Source organism: Poecile atricapillus, chromosome 33 (genome assembly GCF_030490865.1).
Source record: "Poecile atricapillus isolate bPoeAtr1 chromosome 33, bPoeAtr1.hap1, whole genome shotgun sequence".
Classification (NCBI taxonomy): Eukaryota; Metazoa; Chordata; class Aves; order Passeriformes; family Paridae; genus Poecile; species Poecile atricapillus.
The window spans coordinates 2,540,945-2,565,071 of NC_081281.1; the positions used below are offsets into that span (position 1 = coordinate 2,540,945).

At 65.0% G+C, this 24,127-nt stretch overlaps 3 protein-coding genes across 5 annotated transcripts; all 3 read right to left on the bottom strand.

The window, feature by feature from the left end:
- Positions 1-543: 543 nt before the first annotated feature.
- Positions 544-6,921, bottom strand: RUSC1 (RUN and SH3 domain containing 1). Its single transcript, XM_058860218.1, has 8 exons — positions 4,840-6,921; positions 4,372-4,448; positions 4,069-4,243; positions 3,874-3,979; positions 3,746-3,792; positions 2,492-3,500; positions 2,075-2,203; positions 544-1,126 (listed from the first exon to the last, which is right to left on the bottom strand). The coding sequence occupies exons 1-8, from the start codon at positions 6,821-6,823 to the stop codon at positions 958-960; spliced, it is 3,696 nt and encodes a 1,231-aa protein (XP_058716201.1). The 5' UTR covers positions 6,824-6,921; the 3' UTR covers positions 544-957.
- Positions 6,922-7,842: 921 nt separating this feature from the next.
- Positions 7,843-11,164, bottom strand: FDPS (farnesyl diphosphate synthase). Its single transcript, XM_058860276.1, has 9 exons — positions 10,969-11,164; positions 10,401-10,541; positions 10,253-10,333; positions 10,042-10,164; positions 9,377-9,465; positions 9,184-9,256; positions 9,007-9,084; positions 8,797-8,931; positions 7,843-8,193 (listed from the first exon to the last, which is right to left on the bottom strand). Exons 1-9 carry the CDS (start codon positions 11,110-11,112, stop codon positions 7,993-7,995), a joined length of 1,065 nt encoding a protein of 354 aa, XP_058716259.1. The 5' UTR covers positions 11,113-11,164; the 3' UTR covers positions 7,843-7,992.
- Positions 11,165-12,452: 1,288 nt separating this feature from the next.
- On the bottom strand, positions 12,453-23,990 carry HCN3 (hyperpolarization activated cyclic nucleotide gated potassium channel 3). 3 transcript variants are annotated; one of them, XR_009280060.1, is made up of 9 exons: positions 23,413-23,990; positions 20,179-20,608; positions 19,877-20,038; positions 19,218-19,436; positions 18,664-18,810; positions 18,323-18,563; positions 17,684-17,848; positions 15,936-17,186; positions 12,453-12,906 (listed from the first exon to the last, which is right to left on the bottom strand). XR_009280060.1 is itself a non-coding variant. In XM_058860260.1 (8 exons), the coding sequence occupies exons 1-8, from the start codon at positions 23,721-23,723 to the stop codon at positions 16,039-16,041; spliced, it is 2,823 nt and encodes a 940-aa protein (XP_058716243.1). In that variant the 5' UTR covers positions 23,724-23,990; the 3' UTR covers positions 12,453-16,038. The 3 variants fall into 3 exon arrangements, 1 of the variants encoding a protein (XP_058716243.1); XR_009280059.1 differs by having other exon boundaries at positions 12,453-13,048; XM_058860260.1 differs by having other exon boundaries at positions 12,453-17,186.
- Between the last annotated feature and the right edge of the window lie 137 nt (positions 23,991-24,127).

Here is a 24,127-nt window from a genome sequence, read left to right on the forward strand (position 1 = left end):
AGAAGGGTAAAACGTGGCCCTTGGCTATGGCAGGGAGCAGAGGCCCAGGACACTCCTTTCTGTCACTGGGGAGTCCAACATGAAATGTAAATTCTGGGATGAAAACACTGAAATGACAAAAACGTGAAAAACTTGGAGCTGTTTAGCCCCTACTGCCGTGCTCTGGGTGGTGAAAAGATTAGATGGAGTTAAATAAATAACTAAAGCAGTGACCTGGGCTGTTCCCAGCGCTGCACAGCTCCTGTGGAAGCTTCTCCAGGGATATTCCTGGCTCTGGGAGGCTGCAGCCGCCTCTCCCTCGCTGTGGAGGAGCTCGGGCACCTTCTGCTGGGGCTGATTCCAGCACATCCCAGCCAGGCTGATCCTCCTGGAGCCTCCATCCCATCCCATCCCATCCCATCCCATCCCATCCCATCCCATCCCATCCCATCCCACCCCATCCCATGGATCCCATCCCATCCCATCCCACCCCATGGATCCCATCCCATCCCATGGATCCCATCCCATCCCATCCCATCCCATCCCCATCAGTGCCCATCCACACATGAGTCACAACCTTTATTTCCAGTTTTTTTCCCCGTGGAACAAGCTCATTCCTGTGGTTACCCTATGTACAGAGTGCTGAGCAGGGCTCAGGGAGGTGGCAGCAGTGGCAGGACACGGTGACACGGGGCAGTGTGAGGGCCAGGAAGGGACAGACACAGGGACACGACCCATCCCTGCCCTGCACGGGGGTGGGCAGCAGCTGAGGAACCTCCCCGCGAGGAGGAGGAGGAGGAGGAGGAGGAGGAGGAGGAGGAGACGGTGGCAGCCGGTGGCGTCATGCAGCAGTGACAGGCACAGGGCAGGGTCCCCTGGGAGCTGCCAGCCCCGGAGGTCTGGCAGGAGACATCCCCTCCCAGAGCTGGCACCCATCCCGGCAAAGCTCAGCTGCTTCCTCAGCTCCCTTCCACCTCCTCACAAAATCAGGGATGTGTAACCAACAGGAACGAGGCCGGTGCTGTTTCCATGGCAGCAGCGGATCCAGTCTTCATCCACAGTGGAGAGGAGCTCCAGGATGTCTCCTTTCTGGAAGCTCAGGTGCCCATCAGCGGTGCCCGTGTGGTCACACAGCGCCCGAACCGCCCTGCACCACAAATCCATGGCAGAGTCACCTCCCCGGGGACCCCGAGCACCCCCAGAGGCTCCCAGGGCTCACGGGGGGAGGGAATTGGGCAGAACCAGGGATTTCCTCAGGCAGAGCTGGGATCTGTACCAGGAGCCACTGACAGAGCTGTCCTGCCCCCGGGACAGGCGTGGGGACATCAGAGATGGCCCAGAGGGTGTGGGGATATCGGGGTCAGGGCCAGTGAGGATGGGGAAGAGGGAAGCAGCCAAACCCACCCTGCTCACTTGGGCACAGCTGTTCTGACCGGCCACAGCCGGGTCACAGCCGCCTTGCCCCAAGCAGGCTGCCATGAATCCGGAAAGCAAAAAAATGCAAAAAATTATCCCCAAAACACCAGGGAAAAAACAGCTGATCCCAGGTAGGCGGAGGCTCAGGTTCCCCCAAAGCCCAGCAGAGCAAGGGGAGTTATGGCTCAAGTGGGCAGTGGTGCCTTTCCCTGGAGAGATGTGCACGACCCCCAGGCTGTGTCTGAGAGCAACCCCGGTTCTCCCCCAGGCAGAAAAGCCCAGCAGCAGCAGCTCCCGTGCCCTGCTGGTTCCTGTGTCCTCCCAGCCCTGCTGCTCCCCTGTCCTCCTTCACCTGCCGGCTCCTGTGCTCTCCCAGCCCTGCTGCTCCCCTGTCCTCCTTCACCTGCTGCCTCCCCTGTCCTCCTTCACCTGCCGGCTCCTGTGCCCTCCCAGCCCTGCTGCTCCCCTGCTCTCCCAGCCCTGCTGCTCCCCTGCCCTCCCAGCCCTGCTGCCTCCCCTGTCCTTCACCTGCTGCTCCTGTGCCCTCCCAGCCCTGCTGCTCCCCTGCCCTCCCAGCCCTGCTGCTCCCCTGCCCTCCCTCACCTGCTGCTCCCCTTCCCTCCCTCACCTGCTGGCTCCTGTGCCCTCCTTCACCTGCTGCTCCCCTTCCCTCCCTCACCTGCGGGCCTGGGGCAGGACGGGGCTGCTCCTGTCCGGCTGCTCCGGAGCGCGGCTCCTGTCGGACGCCAGGCCCTTCACCACCCCGGCCAGGACACGCGGGCTGGGGGACAGCCAGCGGGACGGTCTCCTGCCACAGAGCAAAGAGAGCCACCAGCTCGCCTGGGAGCTCTTCCTGCTGTTTATCCCAGGCTGTTCTGGTGAGCTGGGAGCTGACAAGGAGCCATCAAGCAGCACGGAGCCTCCCCACGAGCTCCCGCTGCTGCACAGGACTGAGTAACGGGATGCACTCGGGACAATGCACGAATCCCAGGGCACTGACCCTGGGCCAGGGGCACTACGAGACCCCCACGAGGCCACCGTGGTGAGCCAGGCACAGAAACCCTTCCCACCTCGGCCTGCCCAAGCTGGGACTTACCTGGACCTGGCCAAGACGGCGTCAGGGCTGGGAGGGAAGCTCCTGGACGAGGGGCTGGTGGCTCCAAAGAGCCGGCCCAGCCAGCTGCCCTTGTCAGGACTGGGAGGATTACCCATCTCTGGGCCAGAAGGTGCTGCCTGGTTCCTGTTGGCAGGAGGCTCTGGGGAAGCGGCCGGGAGATTCTTTCCAGCACTGGGATCATCCAGCTTGGTGAGTGCTCCAGTTCCAGTGGGCAAGAACAGGTCTTCAGGGGAAGAGGTCCCTGAGGTGTCAGTGCTGCTGCTGGGCTTTGGGCCGGAGCATTCGGGGACAGCTTTGGTCTGAAGGAGCTGCAGCTCTGTGGCCCTGGGCTCACTCATGGAAGTTTGGGATTGCGCGGCCTGGCCGGGGCTGGGATCCGCCCGCAGCTTCGTCCACCAGACCAAGGGGGACTTTTCCTTGCTAGGAGCGGTGTAAATCCTGGAGCTCTGGCTCAGCTGGCCCCACCAGCCACTGAGGCCAGCCCCAGTGCCCCCAGTGCCCTCCTCAGGCCCGTGGCTCTGTGGGGAGGGGTCGGACCCCAGCAAGGTGCGGCTGAGCCGGTCGCCCCAGCGCAGCACGTGCTGGAAGGTTTGGTGCAGGGCAGCCCCCACTGGCGGGGTAGGGACCAGCCCACCCATGGTCGCTTGGGACCGGGCCCTTGTGCTGCCCCCTGCGCCCCCCACCCTGCCCAGAGCATCGGGGGGGGTCTCATCCTCCAGGCTGTCCCCGGCAGCACCGCTGAGGCCCCCCAGAGACACAGCCCCCCGCACCGGGACGGGGCCACGGCCGGGAGACAGCGGTGACTCCAAACGGCGGGACAAGGGCCGCACATCCACGGAGAGGTGATGGTGTTCAAAGAGCAAGTCCAGGTGGAAAGTCAGCACCGAGAGGGGCTGGATGAGCAGCAGCAGTTCGTCAGCGAGGTGGGGAAGAGGGCCTTGGCTCAGGGCAAAGAAGGCCGTGGGTGAGTAAAGCACGGAGATCACACCTGTGGGGACAGGGACAGGTGAGGCAGGTGGAGGAGGCCTTGTCACATCCCCACCGAGAGCCAGCCATGCTGTCCACATCAGGCAGAGCACCCTCTGTGCTGAAGATGCACCATAGATAATAATGCCCTGATCCACTGTGGAAACTTCAGCCAAGCATGGATGTATCCCAACCCCAGAGTGGGATTATCAGCCTGGCAGCGATGAGGGGGCTTGGGGAGGGAGCTCCCAGGCCCTGTGTCCTTACCTGGGCTCTTCTGCAGGTGAGATATCCACAACTCCAGCTGTTTAATGCTAAATGAGACAAAGGGAACCCAAATTAGAGCCCCTGGGACAGTTCCAGCCTGCTGTGGGGCCAGAGGGGCCAACACTCACTTGAGAAGGCCGAGGATAAAGGCATGGAACTTCTGCCTGGTGCTGCTGAGGGGGGCCAGCCCGGCCACGTGCCAGCACAGGGAGTGCAGGGAGCGGGTGTTGGGGCCTGTGGGGGGCACAGACAGTCACTGCCCAGGGCACACATCCCCCAGCAGGATTCCAGGCGTCTGGAGATGCCCCAAACCTCACCCTCACCTGTCTTCACGGAGGCTTCCACCACACTCCAGGGGGAATTTTTCCGCTGGCCTGTGATGACATCCTTCTGGAACGGCTTCAGCCCATCCTCCACCAAGGCATAGAGCGCGGGGCAGAGCGTGTGCAGCAGCAGGTACCCCACGTCGGGGTTGAGCCGGCTGTCCCCCAGCTGGGCCTGGGGGAGGCACAAGGAGAGGGGAGGGATCAGGGCAGCACCTGACCCTGATCCTGCCGGGAGGAATGGGTGAATCCCACCCCTGGGACTCCCAAACCGCCTCCTGCCCGGCCCAGCCCAGCTCTCACCTTCTGCACCAGGTTCCGTGCGGTGCTGAAGTGCGCGATGACCTTGTCCACGGCGGAGCTGACAGCGACCAGCAGCGCTGGGGACGGAGGGAGAGGAGAGAAGGGTCAGAGCGGAGGGACCCGCCGGACACCAGCACCGGACCCTGCAGTGCCCACGGTGACGGAGCCGGGCCGGAGCCGCAGGCGGGGACCCTCGGGGGGCTGCGGGGGCAGCTGCACCCGGGTTCTCCACCGGAGCACCTGCCGGGGGCGGGCAGGGCCGAGCCCGGTGCAGGCAGCGCTGCCTGTCCCTGCCTTCAGTGTCCCTACGTGCCCTTCCCCTGCCCCAGATCAGCGCTGCGGGTGCCCCTCGCACCCTCCCGACCCCGGAGGTCCCGTTCCCTCCTCCTCCTCCTCCTCTCCGGTCCCGTTCTGTCCCACTCCCTCGTCCCCCGCCCCGCGGAGGCTCCGGGGAGGATCTGCCCCAACCTTTCGTTTGTTCTCCATGGGCCCCTTCCGCTCTCCCCCCGCCGGGCCGGGCGGCTCCAGCGGCGGCTCCAGCGGCGGCTCCAGGGGCGAGCGGCTCGGGCCTGGCTGGAGAGAGCGGGGCAGCGGGGTCAGGCGGGCCGGCGGCCGGAGCGCTGCCCGGGGCCGGGGGAGGAGCGGGACCGGCGGCGGGGCCCGGCTCGCTCCGGCTCATGGAGCCGGGGGCGGCGGCGGGGTTAGGCCGGGCGGCGGGGCCGGGCCCGAGGCGGAGGAAGCGCCCTGGGAGCCGCGGGGCGGAGCGGGACAGCCCCGGCACCTCCCGGTGATCCTCGCCGTGCCCGGCCCGGAGCGCCCCGGGACCGCTCCCACCGCCCTCGGACTCGCACCCGGCCCCGCAGCCCCCCCAGGCAGAACCCCCCGACCCACCCCGGAGGGACCCGGACTCACCCCCCGTGCAGGTCTCGTCTCCTCTCTGGGCCGCCCGTGGCACCGCGGGGTCCCCGCCGGGACCCCCGAGCCTCCGGACCGGGGCAGTTCCCAGCCCCTTTTCCCCTGGGGGCAGCTCCCCCTTCTCCACATCCCTGGGCTGCCCCTCCGCGATGGGCTGCAGGCTCGGCCGGGGTCTCCTTCTCAGCTGGTGGCCGTCACTGGGTGCCAGCACCTGTGTCCCCAGGGGTGCGGGGGGTCCCCAGCCCGTCCCCGGGGGCACAGGGGGGTGCTGGGCCGGCTCTGCCCGCTGCCCCTTGGGCTGCCTGGCGGCACTGCGGGACCGCAGCTCCTTGAACGTCGTCACCTCTCTCTGTCTGGAGCCGGGAGGCCTGGCTGGTCCGTCCTGCTGGGGCTGGGGCTGCGGCTGGGGCTGCGCTGGCTCCTGGCCCGCGGGCCCGGAGAGGAGCTCGCTGCTGGGGGGCAGCTCCGTGTCAGGCGAGAACACGATCAGCCAGTCGCTGCGGTCAACCCTGGCCTGGGCGAGTGTGGGCACAGCCACGTTCCTCTTCCTCCTCTGGGCCAGCTCGTGGAAGGAGGTGATGGTCTTGGTGGCCGTGTCTCTGCAGGGCTCACCTGGGCCGGCCCTGGGCTCTGCCGGCCGCACCGGCCCGAGCTGCTGCTCCGCTCTGTGCGCGTTCAGGACCTGCAGCCGCCGCCGGGGACGAGGGGGCACGGGCGGGGGGAGGCCGCTGGGCCGCGGCCGCGGCTCCGGAGCGCTGCTCGGGATGCCGGGATCCCGCCGCTCTGGCACGGGCGGTGGTGCTGGAGGCGCAGCATCGGGCTCGGGGAGGGGGTTGCAGTTGGGGTCTAGGTCAGTGCAGGAATCCTGTGCTGCTGTGCTGGGCGAGAGCTCATCGCATTGCGAGTCGAGCGAGTTGTTGCTGCAGAGGCTGTCTGGGCTCTTGCTGGCCACGGCGGTGGCTCTCCGGAGCACGGGCGAGTTGTGGTTGGCATCTCTCCCATCGCACGTCCTGTCCTGGGCAGCCAGAGACTCTCCATCCCGGGCGTTTTCTGTGGGAATGACGTTCAGCTGCTTGACAGGGGATTGGGACTCTTCTCTGGCAAACCCCTTGCAGTACACCGAGACAGGGGAATCATCCAAGCTGAAATCCGAGCAGCTACTGACAGAGGAGGAGGAGGAGGAGGAGGAAGAAGAAGCCAGATCACAAGGGGGATCACAAGGGGAAGCTGCCTCCTCCTCGTCTCCGCTGTGCAGGCAGGGGAAATCCTCTTGCACTGCCTGGTTCTGGATCCCGAGGGTCTCCGGTTCTGGATCGTGGGATTCACAACATCGGCATTTCACGGAGGGGCTGTTGGAATTGGCATCCACCGGCTCACGGTTCTCCGGGCAGTGGATGCAGCCAGTCTGGTCTCCCCTGGCGGTGGAACCATCGGTGTCCTGGAGCTCGGGGTGCCGGGAGAGGTGCAGCCCCAGGGAGATGTGCTGCAGGTGGATGTGGTTGAGGTTGCACAGGAGGCCTTTCTTTGGAGCCAGCATGCTGCTGCCTCACTGGAAGTGCCGGGGCTCCCAGGAAAGGTCGGCAGCTCCTCTCTTCAGACCATCCAGCTCCCTGTAAGCACCAAACACCCTCCTGGTCAGGGAAGAGCACAGGGGGACAAACCCGGAGAGAGGCACAGCCGGGGGAAGGGGGATGGCAGTGACCTTGCGGCAGAGCCCCGCACAAGGGTCTGGGGGTCAGAGATGGGGATGTACCCTGAGAGAGGGGCTGCCCCACGGCTTCCTGCCGGGCTTGGGGCTCTGTGGCCGGGCAGGGACCGCAGCCAGCCGCTGGTCCCCGGAGCATGGCCTGTGAATGATCCCAGGAAGCTCGGCTGCTCCGGGGCTGGATTCCCTCCGGAGGGTCAGGAGCATCTCGGGGATGCCGTCAAGGAGAAAACGCCCTTGGAGCCTCGTCGAGGAGGGGGGGCGGGTACTGTCCTGGCTAGGGGCGGTGGCACCGCGGGTGCTCAGGGACCGGGGCTTGGCCGGAAGCCCCCGGTCCCGGGAACCGCCGCAGAACCGGCACCGCACCACCGGGCCCTGCCTTTCCGGGAGAGAGCCCCAGCTCCAGGCACCTGCTGGAGGCTCCGGGCACGGAACGAGCAGCGGAGACCGCGGGAGGGCGGCTCCGAGCATCGGGCGGTTCCGAGCATCCGCCGGGGCCGAGCATCCCTCGGCCCCGAGCATCCCTCGGCCTCAGGGCGAGCACCGGCGGCCAGGCAGCAGAAGCGGCCCTGCTGGGCGCGGCCCTCCCCATCCCCCTCCAGCCCCCGCCCGGCTCCATCCCCTTCCCCGTCCCCCGCTCACCTCGGCGCTGCGGCGGCGAATGCGGCTGCGGGAGGGAGGGAGGGAGGAGCCGCGGCCCCACCACCGCCCGCCGGGAGCCGCCCGGTCCCGCCCCGCCGGCGGGGGCGGTGCTCCGGGCATCCCCCCAACCCCGGGGAGCACGGGGAGCGCCGGCATCCCCCTCCCCGCCATCCAGCCCTGTCCCCAGACAACACCGGGCACCACGCAGCTACAATAACTTATGTTTATTGACACACGGCCGAGGGGGAGAGCGCTGAAATCCCCCGACCGTCCCAGCGCACCTTCTACAACCCGCCCGCGGCCCCTCCCAGAGCGGGGAGCGGCCACAGCCAGTAAATGACTGAGCCCGGGCTCCTCCATCACTTCTGCCGCTTGTAGATCTTCTGTGCGAGGTCCAGGAAGATGTCCTGGGGCAGGTGCTGGGCGTGCTTCCCAATCAGCTCCTGCAGCCGCCGGTAGCTGCTCTCCTCGTACTCCCGGAACGCCGCCTCCATGCCCAGAGCATTGTAGAGCTCCTTCACCTTCGCCACCTTCTCGGGCTCCTTCTGGCCGTAGTTCTCCTGAGAAAACCCGGGAGTGTCAGGTCCCATCACAGCTCACGGCGCTGCTGCTCCGTCAGGATGGGGCACGAGCTTTGCTCAGGAGCTTTGTTCCTGTGCTGCCCCCCCGTAGTGCTGAGCCCCCTCCTCCCAGCCAGGGAACAGCCTGGGACTGAACACTGTACACTGCAGGTGTGCATTGTGGCTCTCCAGGTGTGCATTGTAGCACTGCAGGTGTGCATTCTGGCACTGCAGGTGTGCACTCTGGCACTGCAGGTGTGCATTGTAGCACTGCAGGTGTGCACTCTGGCTCTCCAGGTGTGCATTCTGGCACTGCAGGTGTGCATTCTGGCACTGCAGGTGTACATTGTGGCTCTCCAGGTGTGCATTCTGGCACTGCAGGTGTGCACTCTGGCTCTCCAGGTGTGCATTCTGGCACTGCAGGTGTACATTGTAGCACTACAGGTGTACATTCTGGCACTGCAGGTGTGCATTCTGGCTCTCCAGGTGTACATTCTGGCTCTCCAGGTGTACATTCTAGCTCTCCAGGTGTACATTCTGGCTCTCCAGGTGTACATTCTGGCTCTCCATTCCCTCTCCCAGCTGTGTGATCCCAGCCTTTACCTCCAGGATCTGCCTCTGCTCTGGTGTGACCCGGCGCAGACACTCCACCACCAGCCAGCTGCATTTGTTGTCCTGGATGTCAGTGCCAACCTTCCCTGTCACTGCTGGGTCCCCATAGCAGTCCAGGTAATCGTCCTGTGTGACAATGGGAACACCTGAGTGCCACAGCCAGCCCCTGACAAGGACCAAGGGAGCAGAGCCACCTCCTACCTGGATCTGAAAGAACTCGCCCATCTCCAGCATGATGGCTTTGGCGTTCTCATGCTCCTTCTTATCGTTAATACCCGCCTGTGGGGAGGGAAAAAAAAATAAAGATAAATTTTTCCAGGACCTGCACAGCCTCACACGAGGGTGAGGCCCCTCCTGAGCTGTTCCCACCAGACTCACCATGTACATGGCTGCAGCCACAGGCAGGTAGAAGGAGTAAAACGCTGTCTTGTACTTCACAATCGCCTTGTACCTGCGCCAGAGGAACCAGGTTTGAGCTCTCCGACCCTCTGCAGGTCAGGGACAGAAGGGAGCAGCAGCAGCTCCCCCAAAAGCAGCCCCAGGGACCGAGCTCTGCCCCTTCCCTCCGTACCGCTGCTCGCTGAACCGGCTCAGATCCACCTGGGAAATGGGAGCAGTGATGAGGTCCAGCGTCTGCCCCAGCTCGGTCTGGTAGCCTGTCTGGAGAGGAAAGAAAGGATTGTGGCCTCATTGCAGCCTTCCAGCACTTAAAGGGCTTATAAACAAGAGGGAGCAGGATGTTTTGCATGGGCAGAAGTAACAAGAAAAAGGGTGATGGTTTTACACTTGAAGAGGAGAGATTTAGATGAGATATGGGAAGGAAATTGTTCCCTGTGAGGGTGGTGAGGCCCTGGCACAGGGTGCCCAGAGAAGCTGTGGCTGCCCTGGATTCCTGGAATTGTCCAAGGTCAGTTTGGACAGGGCTTGGAACAATCTGGGATAGTGGAAGGTGTCTCTGCCAATTGCAGGGAGGGTAGAACAAGATGATCTTTAAGGTCCCTTCCAACCCAAACCAGTCTGTGATTCCATGATTTATTCACACAGTCCTCCAGGAAAGTCCCAACACCAGAGAGCAGCCCCCAAGCCCTGTTTCAGCTCCACTTTGAGTCCCCAGGAAGGGCATGTCCAGCAGGATGCCCAGGAATTCAAGGAACACTCTGAGATCCACGTGCTGTCAAACATCAGAAAGGGCCCAGACTGCAGGAAATCGGGAAGGGTTTGGGGAGATGGGCTCACCTGCAGGAAGAGCTCCAGCAGGTGCAGGTAGTAGGGCTGCTGCCCACAGTACCTCTTCAGCAGCTGGTACACCGAGGACTCCAGGAGAAAAGCATCATTGATGGCATCCAGCCCGATCCCCTCCTGCACCAGGAAGGCAGGGAGGTGTCACAAAGCCTCCTGACTGCTGGGGGACACCCCAGGTGAACAGGGGCTTCCTGAATGCTCTCACCTTCTTGTACCAGCAGAGCTGCCCCCGGCGGGTCAGGGACGAGTCCATGATGTCGTCAGCCACCAGGAAAAAGGCTTGGAACTGCGAGAGGCTGAATTAGGGATGGGGGATCCCCCGGGGGTCCCATCCCCAGGGTCCCGTTTCTCACCAGCTCGATGCACCAGCCCACGGCCAGGGCGCAGCGGAGGCTCTCCGGGTCCAGCTGTGCGGGGCCCGCCAGCCGCCGGAACGCGGCCACCACCGTCAGCCCCCGGTTGCATTTCCCTCCCGGAGCGTTGTACTCCAGCACCTGCGAGAGCGGAGCGAGGTGAGCGGAGCGAGGTGAGCAGCTCCGGGCCGCAGCCCCCGGGCCCTTTCCACCCCTCAGCCCCGACCCTTCCCACCCCTCAGCCCCCTTCCCTTCCCTTCCCTTCCCTTCCCTTCCCTTCCCACCCCTCATCCCCGACCCGACCCTTCCCACCCCTCAACCCCGGCCCTTTCCTTCCCACCCCTCAGCTCCGGGCCGCAGTTCCCGGGCCCTTCCCACCCCTCAGCCCCGGCCTTTCCCACCCCTCAGCCCTGTCCCTTCCCTTCCCTTCCCTTCCCTTCCCTTCCCTTCCCTTCCCTTCCCTTCCCTTCCCTTCCCACCCCTCAGCCCCTCGGGCCGTTCCCACCCCTCAGCCCCGGCCCGCAGTCCCCGGCCCGGTCCGGTCCCGCCGCCCCCTGTCCGTACTCACCTGCTTCAGCCGCGCCACGGCGTCTCCCACCTCCGGGTGCCCCAGCCCGTCCTCCGTCAGGTCACGGACGATCTGCGGGAAGAAGGCGGCGAACTCCTCTCGCTCGGCCGCTGCCCGCGCCCCGGGCCCGTCACCGCTGCTCATGGTGCCGGTTCACGATCCCGCCGCTGCCGCCCGCGGCCTCCCCGGCCCCGCCCCCGCCCCGCCCCCGCCCCGCCCCCTGAGCCGGGCACGCCGGGGCACACCGGGACACGCAGTCCCGAGCACGGGCACGGCCGCCGCCAGCGCCGCCGCCGTACAACAACTCCCGGCGTGCCCCGCGGCCGGGGTAGCGCCAGCGGGCCGGGGCTGGAGCAGCGCCCATTGGTCCGTTTCATCGCGCGAGGATGAGCCCAAGGCGGCTCAGCCAATAGAAATGCGGTATGGGCGGGACCGAGGCCGGTGATTGGTGGAGCGGGAGAATGGAGCGAGGGCCCGACCTGGCGCGGGGGCGTGGCCAGTGTGAGGGGCGGGGCTTGGGCGGGATGAGGGGCGGGGCTTGGGCGGGATGAGGGGCGGGGCTTGGGCGGGATGAGGGGCGGGGCGTGCCCCGGGGGCGTGTCCGGTAACCATGAGGGGAAAGGGGTGCGCTGGAAATGGGGAAAATGGGGGTGTGGGGTGCCATGGGTGGGGCTGTGGGGCGGGCTTGGGGCGCTCTGCAGGTGTGGATCTCCATGCAGGTGTGGAATACCATGCGGCTGTGGGTGCAGCACAGGTATGGGGTGCAGCACAGGTATGGGGTGCAGCACAGGTATGGGGTTCAGCACAGATGTGGGTGCAGCACAGGTATGGGGTGCAGTACAGAGGTGGGTGCAGTACAGATGTGGGGTTCAGCACAGGTGTGGGGTGCAGCACAGGTATGGGGTGCAGTACAGAGGTGGGTGCAGTACAGATGTGGGGTTCAGCACAGGTGTGGGGTGCAGCACAGATGTGGGGTGCAGCACAGGTGTGGGTTCAGCACAGGTGTGGGGTGCAGCACAGGTGTGGGATTCAGCACAGGTATGGGGTGCAGCACAGATGTGGGTGCAGTACAGATTTGGGGTTCAGCACAGATGTGGGGTGCAGCACAGGTGTGGGGTGCAGCACAGGTGTGGGGTGCAGTACAGGTGTGGGGTGCAGTACAGATGTGGGGTGCAGCACAGGTGTGGGGTTCAGCACAGGTGTGGGGTGCAGCACAGGTGTGGGATTCAGCACAGGTGTGGGGTGCAGCACAGGTGTGGGTGCAGTACAGATTTGGGGTTCAGCACAGATGTGGGGTGCAGCACAGGTGTGGGGCGCAGTGCGGCTGGGGGGATGTGGGTGCAGCACAGGTGTGGGGCGCCACCCATCTGACCTGCTGTTCAGGTATGGGGTGCAGCACGATTATGGGGTACAGAGCGGGTGTGGGGTGTGGTGCAGGCGTGGCTCACCGTGTGGGTGCTGTACAGGTGTGGGGTGCCGTGTGCGTGGGAGAAACTCCGTGTGCCGGGGGTCCAGCTGCCCGTGGAGCCTCGAGGGGATGGCGCAGGGGTGACCTGGGCCCAGGACGCGCTGGGTGGGCACTCGCGGTGACACCTTCCCTCTCCGGCCTGGGCCCCCGCCCCGCAGATCGGCGCCCGCCCCGAATCCCCTAATCCCGGCTCACCCGGGTTAATTAATCTCTCTGGTGCCCTCTAATCCCCCTCCCGCCGCCGCCGGGGACGCGGGGGCTCGGGGCAGAGCCTCCGGTTCCGTGACGGGTGTCCTTGGGGAGAGGGAACCGGGGGCGGGCTGCCCGCTCCTCCGGGGCTCTGCGGGGCCCTCGTATCCCGGGGCTTTGCCCGGAGCTCCGGGAGGGCAGCGGGGCTCTGCCGTGCCCCGGAACGCGGTGGGGGCCAGCCGGTCCCTGCCCCGCTGCCTCGGCCGCCCGAGCTGCCAGCCCTGCAGATGGACACAAACTGGATTGAAGAGTATTGGAATGGGACATATGCTGGAATTCATTCCCCAAAAAACGCTCTTTTTGCTCCCGGCCGCCCCGCAGAGCTGCCCCGTGCCCCCTTAATCAGGCTGGCTGCGGTGTAATCTGAAATAATCAAATTAGAGAGAAACCGCTAATCAGCATTGAGCTCTTTGTGTGTCACAGAGCCTAATTCCTGCAGCAGCGTCCTGTGGGCAACGCGGGGCAGAGCGGGGTGGCCGCCAGCACCTGCCCACCATGTCCTGAGTCCTGCCCACGTCCTGCTGCCACCGTGTCCTGCCCACACCCTGCCTGTGCCCACTGCCAGTGTGTCCATTGCCGTGTCTGGCCTGTCCCTGTGCCCTGCCTGCGCGGTGCTGAGGCTGCTGTGATGAGGGTATAGCAGCCAGAGCTGTGCCCCGGTTCCTGCGCCAGGGGCTGCAAACGCCGCAGTGCCGTGGCTTGGGTTCCCCCCAGCCCACCTTGCGCTCTGTGACCTTCATTTAATCGCGTTAATGCCTCGAGTCTGCTCTGCAATCAGGCGGTATCAAACCTGCCCCTCCCCCCGGCAATAAAGGGAACGGAGATGGAAGGGGAAAACAGCCAAAGATTAAACATTAATCTGCCCAGGGCCGAAGGGGACTGCGGTGGGTGGGAGGGGACCTGTTGCCTTTGGGCTCCTGCTGCTCCAGCCCGGTGTGTGGGGCCCGGGAGAGGCCCCTGGGTGGCTCCCGAGGGTGTCCTGGCTGCTCCCGGCTCTGCGGAGGGCCAGGATTGGAGCTGAGGTGCTGCAGCATCCCCCTGTTCTGTCCCATCCCCAGGCGGGGTGCTGTGGGGTCGCAGGAGGTGCAGAAGGAGTTCCCCCCCAGACCAGCTCAGAATCTCTCTTTATTATTTAAATCCATTATGTACAACGACCAAAAAATAAAAAAACGCTCTTAAATTCTCTGCGATATGAAAACTACAAGCTCTGTACATCGACTGCCGTGAGTGCAAGAGTGGAGGATCGTGGTCTTTGGTGGCTAAACTTGCGCCCGCGCACGGCCGGCACCCCCAGCCCCTCCAGCCTCCACCGGGGCGAGCACCGGGCCGCGAGGAGCCCCGGCGCAGGGCAGGGGTGGCGGTGACAGGAGCACAGGGTGGCTCTGGCTCCCGACACGGGGCTCTGGAGTGAGGAGGGTGCACCGGAGGCGCGGCCAGCGGGAGCTCGGTGCTGTCCGAGCCCGGCCCCCTGCGCTCCGCGGGGCACTGGGGTGGCTGCTAACACATCTACATCACGCAGTGTGGACTCTGACACTGTTCAGGGACGTGGGACACGCGGCTCCGCTGCAGATCCCTGCCCGAGGGGCTGCTGGGGACACACCGACCACGGGGATGGAGCGGGACGTGGGAATGGACGGGGAAGTTGAAATCCATGGGAAAAAGGCAGTGCAGGACATCCCCTCTGGCAGGCACTGCCGGGATTCCTGGTGGGCTGCTGCACCCCGCAGGCCGGGCTCCCAGAGCAGCTCTGCGCCCCGGAGCGCTCCCGACACCCCGAAACACGAGGGTGGAGAACTGAACGCCTCACTTCAGTAAATACCGAGGGGAACAAAACCTCGCCCGCTGCGCTGGGGGGTCCGGCGGGCCCCGCTCAGCGGCAGCCGAGCCCCAGAACACGAAGACAAGCCATGGTTCCTGACTCCGGGGGTGGGAAGCAGCTCGCACAGCGCGGCGGGGTCGGAGGGGACACTACTCTAACCAGGACTGAACACGGTTGGCCCAAAGCGACACTGTAAGCAGAGCTCGGCTGCTCGGCAGAGCCACGACTCGCACACACATTGCACACTACTGTCTCTAGGGGGGGAGGGGGGCATCTGTGGGGACCCCGGGCCCCTGTTCGATCCATGGGGGGGTGACCCCACAGCCCCACACGTCACCCAGGCGCTGCCCGGGATTGGCATCTCCTTGTGACAGCCTTTTGCTCCTGCGGCGCTGGTGACTGACATCTCCAGGCAACCTGGAAACGGGACTGCAGCGCAGGGCAGGGGAGGGGAGCAGAGCCCGGGCTGAGCATCCTCCGGGAGCCACAGGCAGTGGGGTCCCCGCAGGTGACCCTCTGAGCATCCTCCGGGAGCCACAGAGGGGTCCCCTTGGGCTGAACCTCTCAGCATCCTCCTGGAGCCACAGAGGGATCCCCTTGGGCTGAACCTCTCAGCATCCTCCTGGAGCTGCAGGCAGCAGAATCCCCCCCGGCTGCACCCATGGGGGCACGTGGGGGAGGCAGTGCCCGGGTGTGGGGCAGAGCCCTACTCAGCAGCACATCCAAACCTCACTGGGACTCAGCACCTCTGAGGCAAAACAGTCCCACAAGCTGGGGACAGGGACTGGGGGGCTGCTCAGCGGAGACCCCTCTGCCCCCAGCATTGCCCCCTGGAACTCGTCACACCAGGGGAGCCTTGCCCGGGACCCCCAGGCCCTGGCACTCCGGGAAGGGGGAGTGCTGACCCTGGACCCCCACGCTCTGCCTGCCCGGGGAGCCATGGCTCCGGCCTCCTCCCTCCACCCGGGCAGCGGGCCCAGGGGGCTGCCTCTCCCTCCTCACCCTAAAGGCAAAGGGATGGGCAGAGCAGTCTGGGGATCGAGGTGGCCATGGGATAGCCCCTGCTGTGACATAGGACAAGCTGGAGGAGCTGCCAGCGCCAGCCTGGCCCCGAGGACAGGCTGTGGGACACGCGGCACAGAGCGTGGGGGGCCCGGCCCCCAAGGGGCAGTTATGGGGAGCTGAGCTCTCCAGAGAGGCCAGACTTTGGGCAAGGGCTCTGACCCGTCCTATGCCTCCGGGAGGAGGGCAGAACTCACAGCTGGTGACGAGCAGGGAGGCGAGAGCCCGGGCAGGGTGACCCCCTTGGGGCAGTCAGCAGAGCCCCCTCCTCATCCAGCTAGGTCATCTCTGGGGTTGGCCCCATGCTCATCCCTGCCGTGCCCCCGTGCCTGAATCAGCCCCTCCATGGCCCCGGGTGCTGCCTCTCACCTCATTTTCCCTCCGACACGGCGGGGCTGGTGCTCTGCTTCTCCTGCCTCCTCTGCCGCCGGGATGCCCGGGTCCCTCCTGCCCGTGTGGGTGCCGCCAGGACTCACATGTTGGATGGGAGTTTGGGCTTCGCCGTTTCCACCTCGGGGCTGAAGGCCACGGAGCCCTTGCGGGAGGGACCTGCTGCCTGCCTGGACGCGGAGCCCGGGGATTGGGGAGCGGGCGCTCCCGCCGAGGAGCGGCCGGGCTGAGCCAGCGATCCTGAAGGCATCTGCTGCGGGTGTGTGGGCTGGCCTGGGACCCCCGCGCACGGCTTGGCGAGGAGTCCGGCTACCGAGGGCGAGGACCTGCGGGCCAGGTTCCCTGCAGATTTCCTGCCCTGCTTCAAGGAGCTCCCGTCGGCTTGCTGGGCCACTTTATTGGGAAGGGAGGGCTGGGAGGCAGAGAGGAGGCGGACATCCTGGGTGAGCCGCCCCACCGGCAGGCCCTGGATGCTCCTGTGCTTCACCAGCTGCTGGGGATGCATCAGGAGGGAGATGTGGGAGCCGGTGGCTCGGGACAGGCTGTAGTGGAGCGTTCTCCCCGGCGGCAGCGCCTGCTCGGAGCTGGGGGACGCAGCGCTCGCCGCTTGCTGCAGCAGCGAGGTGGAGACCGAGGCGCCGCGGGACCTGGAGAGCTGGGGCTGGGGGCCGGGGGCCGGGGGCTGCTTGGCCCCCGCTGCCATCTCCCCCCTCTGCGCCGCACGGGGCGGGGGCTGCGCCCCGGGGCTCGGTCTCTGGCCCCCGCTCTCCAGCGGCGCCTGGGACTGGACCATGGGGGAGGAAGGCGAGCCGGCGGCCGGAGTCTGGAGGTGGGACTGCGCCCCGGAGGGGGAGCTCACGGAGGAGGGCCGGGAGCCCCCCAGGCTGGGCTGGGAGCGGCGCACCGGCTTGGTGAGCAGGGTGGCCTCGGGCGAGAGCGGGCTGGAGATGGAGGAGGGCGGTAGGAAGATGTGAGCCTGCAGGCTGTGCTGGTGGGTCAGCGCGATGGCCACGTTGGTGGTGGCAGCCGCCGTCTGCAGGGGAGCGTGCACCAGCGGCTCCCAGATCACCGGCTTCCCGCTCAGCTCCCGGCCCATCGCCATCTGCTGCAGGTCCTGGATGTTGTGGGCCATGTCCTGGTCGTGCTTCACGATCTGCTGGATCATCTCGTTGTTCAGGGGACCCGAGCTGTGCTCGGCTCGCTTGCGGAGCAAGATGGAGTTCTTCTTCCCTGCAGGGGAGGCACGAGTGTCACCCACCCTGGGGGCAGTGTGAAGGGCAGGGTGGCAGCGGGGAAGGGACAATAAAACCTCACCAGGGTTCCAAGACCCTGGTAAGGGGCCAGACTGGAGCAGTGGAAGCAGCAGGGACAAAACAGGGGAGTCCAAAGGGACTGGGGGCTGGGGTCCCGCTTGTCCTCCACAGGCAAGGAATGGTGAGTGAGGACAAGCAGCAGGTCACTGCCAGACACTGCAAGTACAGTGACATTTTCCCAGGGAAGCCTCTCCTATGGCACTGCCTGGATCTTGCTGGGAGGGATGGAGAGAGAGAGGGCAGGCTCCTTCCCCACGCTCCCCGTCATCCTCACTGCTGGGTACCCAGGGGGCTGGGGCACTGTGATCGCCTCACCCCAGCTCTGTGACCCCATCACCTGCGGGTCTGGGGGCCCGTGGGCCCTGGGAGTGGCTGTAGAGGTGGTTGTGCTGAGCCCAGGAGGTCACTCCTCACCTATGCGGTCCAGCCGGTCCATGGCCACCGTCTCGAAGGCCCTGCGCATCATGGGGTACTCCTCCAGCACCTCGTTGAAGTTATCCACAGACAGGGAGTAGAGGCGGCAGTAGGTGTCGGCTCTCACGCTGGCCGTGCGCCTGCCCCGTGTCAGCAGGCAGATCTCTGCAGGGACACGGGGCTGGGCTCAGGGTGGCACAGCCATCTATCCCCCTCCCAGCTCAGAGCAGGAACAGGACTGCCCAGCACCCCAACACCCTGCACAGAGCACGGCTCAGAGGCAGAGCCCGGAGCCTGTGCAGCCACAGCTGTCTCCTTGGACAGGCACAGCGCTTTCCTCCCTCTCCAGGCCATGGAGACACTCCCAGGTGAGGCTGCTGTGATGGCCTGGCCTGTTTTCCTCCCTGTATCCTATAAACTGGCTCAGATGTTCTGCTCTAAACTCTCCTCCTCCCTGGCCAGCAGTGGGGTGGTGGATGCTCCCTCTGCCCCAGCCAACCAGAACTGAAGGGGATGCCAAGACTTTGGCACTGGGCAAGAGGACATGGGCAGGCAGAAACATTAGGGATGCCCCAGCTTCTGCTCCCGGGCAGCTTTTGGGCCCTACTCTGTTCACTAGGTCCCCCAGCCCAGCCTCACCTCCAAAGTAGGAGCCATCAGACAGCTTTGTCTCCTTGTTGCCCTTGGTGAGGATGCTGACCACCCCGTGCTGGATGAAGTACATCTTTTTGCCCACGGTGCCCTCGCGGATGATGAAGTCCCCAGGCTGGAAGACCTCGAAGCGCAGCTTGGTCAGCATGGCCGTCACAAAGTTGGGGTCCGCGTTGGCAAACAGGGGCATGTTGGCCACCAGGTTGCGGCAGTTGAAGTTGATGATTTCCTGTGGGGTGAGGAGCAGGTCAGTGAGGATATCACCCAGCCTGGCCCCTGTGAGCACCAGCCTCTGTTCCCCCCACCACTGGAGTATGGTGTGCCCACACCTCTTTGAGCGGCTCGCTGAGCTCCCCCAGGATGTTCTCCTCGTCAAACATCTTGCCCTGGTAGCGGTGCTCGTAGTACTCGTGGATCCGCTGGCGCGTGTCCCCAGGCAGCTTGTGGAATGACATGTACTGCTCCACTTGCTTGTACTGTGGGGACAAGGGGAGTCACACAGGGCTGAGCTGGGACCACCTGCATGGCTGGATGATGTGTCCCTTCTCCTCAGTGATGTAGATACAGACACCCCTCCTCCAGAGGCCACCTCTGGGGCAAAGGACAGGACCCCTGTGCACTCAGGTGGGCCCAAGGGCAGAGGGCAGGATGGGGCCACACTGTGCAAAAGTGACTCCCAGGATGGACCCCAATATGATCTCTCTCTCAATGGGCAGCCCGAGCTCCACCTGCAACAACCCAAGGAAGAGCGGCAAGGACAAAGATCCCAACCTGTGCAACCGACAGGGCACAGCAGCTGTGCTGAGCTGGTTCTGGAGCTGGACCTGCTCTTGCCAGGGCTCTCCCCCCAGGACCCAGGCCCTCCCTCCCCCACCCCGCTGACCTTCTCCTGGTACTGGCGCCGGGACGAGTCCAGGGACTGGATGAGGGCGGTGGCGTGGCCGATGAACATGGCGTAGCAGGTGGCCCCCACGATCATGCTGAGCATGGTGAGCCACACGTCGGTCATGCCCTCGGGGGCCTGCTGCCCGTAGCCGATGCACAGCATGTGGCTCATGGCCTTGAACAGGGCGTGCGAGTACTGCTTCCCCCACGAGTCGTTCTGCAGATGAGGGACAGTGGCGCTGGGGGGGTTTGTTGGAAGGTGCTGTGGGGCTGAACCCCCCAGTCCCACCTCCCTAAGCTGTGGAGACCAGAGACCCAGCAAGAACAAGGTTCCTCGGAGGCCAAAGGGATGAGTTCTCCAGGAAGTGGCACTGGGGCTGTGTGGAGCTCCGAGCAGGCATCAGCCCTGCTCTGGGGGAGAAGGCAGGAGCCCCAGTGTTCTGTTCCCTCCCTGAGGGATTCCCTGACTCCAGCAAGGTGGGCTGAGATGGGAAGGTGATGCAGAGATTCCCTCTGCCCGGTCTCACTGCTGTGACCACAGAGAGACCAGCACACACATCTCCCAGCACCTCCAGCCTTGGGCTAGGAGACAGGGAACCAACTCCTCTCCCCACCACGGCAGATCCCAGCTGGAATCACCCCTATCTGGCCACTCACCACCATGTGGTTCTTGGAGACCCAGCAGTCCTCAGGGAAGTCCTGCAGCATGGGCACCAGGAACTGGAGGCAGCCGTCCCAGTGGCACAGCAGCAGCATCATCCCGATGAGGTTGAAGATCCTCACCACGGCACTGGCCAGGTCATACGTCATGTGGAAGATCTGGGGGATAGGCAGGAGTGGAGCTGAAGAGAAACTCTTCTCCTAGAACAGCCCTTGGAGCCCTTGGAGCTGCACCCTGTAGCTGGGGACCCCCAACCTGGCCTGGGAGCCTGACCAGGAGACCCCCAAGGGGTTCTAACCTCCTCCCACTGGTGGATGTAGCGGATGAGGCGTGAGAGACGCAGCAGGCGCAGCAGGCTGAGGATCTTGGTGAAGCGCACGATGCGCAAGGCCCGGGCTGTCTTGTAGACATCAGAATCCACCTGGGTCTCCAGGTCGACAATGAGGAAAATGTAGTCAACAGGGATGGAGGAAACGAAGTCGACCAGGAACCAGCTCTTCAAGTACTTCATTTTGATGGTGTGAGGGTCAAGGATGATCTCCGTGTTGTCCTCCACCACGATGCCTGTCCGGAAGTTCAGCACCAGGTCAGCCAAGAAGAAAGTGTCTGAAAGCACGTTGAAAACGATCCAGGGAGGGGTGTTCTCATCCTTGAAGAAGGTGATGCCCACGGGCAGGATGATCAAATTCCCCACCATCAGGAGCAGCATGATGAGGTCCCAGTAAAACCTGCAGGGTGGAAATGCAGGGGACAGAGCGGGACAGGGAGGAGTGGGGAGAGGCAGGACACAGGCAGTTAGACAGCAAACCCAGGATCAAAGCTGGGGTCTGACAGAGGGCAGAGAGGCAGGTGCTGAGGACACACACACACCTGCCTGCCCACACACAACCAACACCCCGCTGCTTGGCTGGGACAGATGTGAGCAGATGTGTGCGGAGAGGAGCAATTCAGCACTGGGTCTGAGGGTGCAAAAGTCACCCTGTGTGGGAATGGGGGGCTGTAGGAGCTTGGCTGTCTCTCTTTCTACTGCAGGGCATGCACACCTATGCCCCCACCCCAAAGCTGGCATGTGGCCCGTGGAGAACTCAGAGAGGATGTGGGCTTTGTTCCCTTGAGGCTCCCTGTCATCCGCTGTCTCCCCGCCACCACCCGAGTTGGCTTAGCAGGATTTGGGATAAGCTTTGCTGGTTATGCAAACCCAGGGGCGCCGAGCTCCTGGGGCAGCTGAGGAGGATCGGGGAGGCTCTCGTGGTGAGCCAGGCAGCAGCCAAGCAAGGAGAGACAGTACCAGGGGAAGGAAAGGAAGGAGGGAAAGGAAGGAATGTCCAACCCTAAAGGAGCTGCCAGCATGCACGAGGAAGGAGCTGCACGGTCCTGGGCCTGCAGCACTCCTCATCCACCTTTTGCTGAGAGTGGACAAGCTTGGAGGCTTTGGAGGGAAAGCCGGGAGATGCTGGGAGCAGCTGGTTATGTCAGGACACCCAGCAGCCCTGTTCACATGCAAATGCCACTGGGATGTTTGCATTCTTCACGCAGACACATCAGCTTTTCTCCACCAGGTTTGTAACTCCTGGGATCCCCCATCAGAGCCTCCAAGGGCCCTTGGGGAAGCAAATCCAGCTCCCACCTTCAGGTATCCCCAGGCATTCCCTGTTAGTCCCAGCCCTGGTCGTGGGCATAGACTCAAATCTCCAAAGGTGATTTCAGGGCAGCTCTTAGTGCCCAGTGGATCCAAACCAGCTTTTACAGGTGACAGAAGCCTGCAGGGATTTCCCACCCCACACCCATGGTGGGACACAGGCACTGGGCTGGGAAGGGAAGGGAAGAGGGAAGGGAAGAGGGAAGGGAAGAGGGAAGGGAAGAGGGAAGGGAAGAGGGAAGGGAAGAGGGAAGGGAAGAGGGAAGGGAAGAGGGAAGGGAAGAGGGAAGGGAAGAGGGAAGGGAAGAGGGAAGGGAAGAGGGAAGGGAAGAGGGAAGGGAAGAGGGAAGGGAAGAGGGAAGGGAAGAGGGAAGGGAAGAGGGAAGGGAAGAGGGAAGGGAAGAGGGAAGGGAAGAGGGAAGGGAAGAGGGAAGGGAAGGGAGAAGGGAAGTCATGGTGCCATGAGAGGCTTCTTCAGAAAGAGAGCACCCACCAGAGCCTGAGGGGGATGGGGGGAGGCACCTTCTCCTCAAGGAGCTGCCCCAAGGTCAGGAATGACACCAGGTCCAGAAACCACCCCAGGGTCAGGAGTGACCCCAGGGCTGCGAGTGACCCCATAATCAGGAGTCCACCCCAGGGTCAGGAGCCTCTCCCAAATTAACACCTTCCTGCCAGTGGCCAGGATTTGCTGGGCCAGACAGTGAAATGCAGCTGAGGCAGAAGGGGCCTGACCTGGCTGAGGAATTGCCTCCTGCATCTCCGTGCTGTGCCCTGAGAAACTGAGTAGGAAAGCTGCCTGTCCCTGTTGCTGCCCAAGCCTGCCTGGAGCTCTCGCTTCAGATTTAGGTTTAAGCTCTTTAGGACAGGCCTTGTCCTTCACTACGTGTCAGACTGAACACTCAGGGCCCTGATCTCCATGGCATTTATGTATCCCCCTAATGTGATAAACACCGGAGTAATCCCCCTGTCTGTCTACCTGCCAGCTCCCTTCATGGCGCTGGTTGCAGAAGCTGCTCCTGCCAAGCTCAAGGCTCACAAACTTTGGGATGGTTTCCCTGGGAAAAGGGCTCTCAGGGCTGGCAGCCCTGGGTGTTGTGCTGGGGTGGTGCAAGGGACAGAGTGAGTGGTCGGGGCCCAGTGGGGAGGGGAGATGGCTACAGGTGCTGGGGACCCACACCAGTTGCTGTCCCCATTCTGGGGTGCTTCCCAGGCTAGGGACATCATCCATGTCACAGCTTGCTGCGGGAGATGACTGCCTGGCAGCTTCATTCCCCGTGGAGAAAGCCCACCCTATATGACTCAACATCCCCGTGACACCCAGTTCCTCCCACATCTTCCATCCCCGAGCTCCCGCTGTGATCCCGGTGACACCGAGAGCCAGGCCCGGCTCCTCGCTGGGTGACCAGCCCTGCTCCAGCCGCGGGGAGCCGCGTCCCAGGGGGATGAAGGCTCCTTATCAAATTAAAAACAGCATGGAGAAGGGCGGGGGAAAGCTGTAAGGGCAGGCAAAGCCCAGCAACCCCTTCCTCCGCCTCCGCACGCCCGGGGCCGGGTCAGCAGAGCTCCGCGGCTCGGCGGCACCGGGAGCCCCGAGAGCCCGGGGGTGCTGGGGCAGGACAGAGCTGCCCGTGCGGGCGGGATAATCCCAGACGGGAAGGGGCTGGGGCAGCGCGGCCCCGGGCTCCGGCGGTCGGCAGCCGCCTCCCCGGGCCGGTGCGGAGCCCCGGCTACCGGCACTTGTTGCCCCTACGGTGTCGGGCGGTGGGGCCGCGCTCAGAACCACGGACAGCGGCGGCGGGCACCGGGCCGGGCGGCGGAGCTCGAGCGGGGACTGGTGCTGGGATAGGGCTCGGTGCCGGTGCCGGGGCGGGGATCGCGGGGCCCCGGTCCCACCTGAAGTCGCTGTAGGGATGGATAATCCAGGCTCCCGCCGACTTCACCCGTTGCCGCTCGATCTCCACGGCCCGGTGGCTGCCGAACATGCGCAGCGAGAACTTGTTCACGGCGGGCTGCAGCATCGCCCCGAGCTGCCGCTGCACGAACGTGCCCGCCGCCGCCGCCTCGCCCTCCGCCACGATCTGCTCCGTCGCCGCCGGCGAGGCCGGGGCCGCGCCCGACGCCCCCGCGGGCGCCCCCGCTGCCTCCCCGTCCAGCACCGGCGGCTTCTCCCGGGGCTCGGGGCTTCGCCGCGGCGCTGCCTCCATTCCGCCGCCGCCGCCTCGCTTCACGTTTCCTTCAAACGCCCTTGCCCGGGCGCCCTGCCCGTCGCCCCGCCGCACATGCCCGGCCCCGGGCGGGCGGGCGCTCGCTCGCCGCCCGTGGCCACTCGCTCACCGAGCGCTCACGAAGCTCCGCCGGCGCCCGCCTGTTGCGCACGCTCCGGCGCGGGCGCGGCGGCCGCCGGCAGCCGGGAAGCGCCGGCGGCACCGGAGCGGCGGCGCAGGGAGCGGCGAGGCCCGGGCGGCACCGGAGCGACGGCGGCAGCGGGACCCCTCGGCGGGCGGAGCGGGGCGGGGAGGGCGGGCGGGGCCTCGGGATGGAGAACGCGCCCCCCCCCGGTGCGGCCGCGCCCCCCGGTCCGGCCCCGCCACCGCCGGAGGAACCGGAG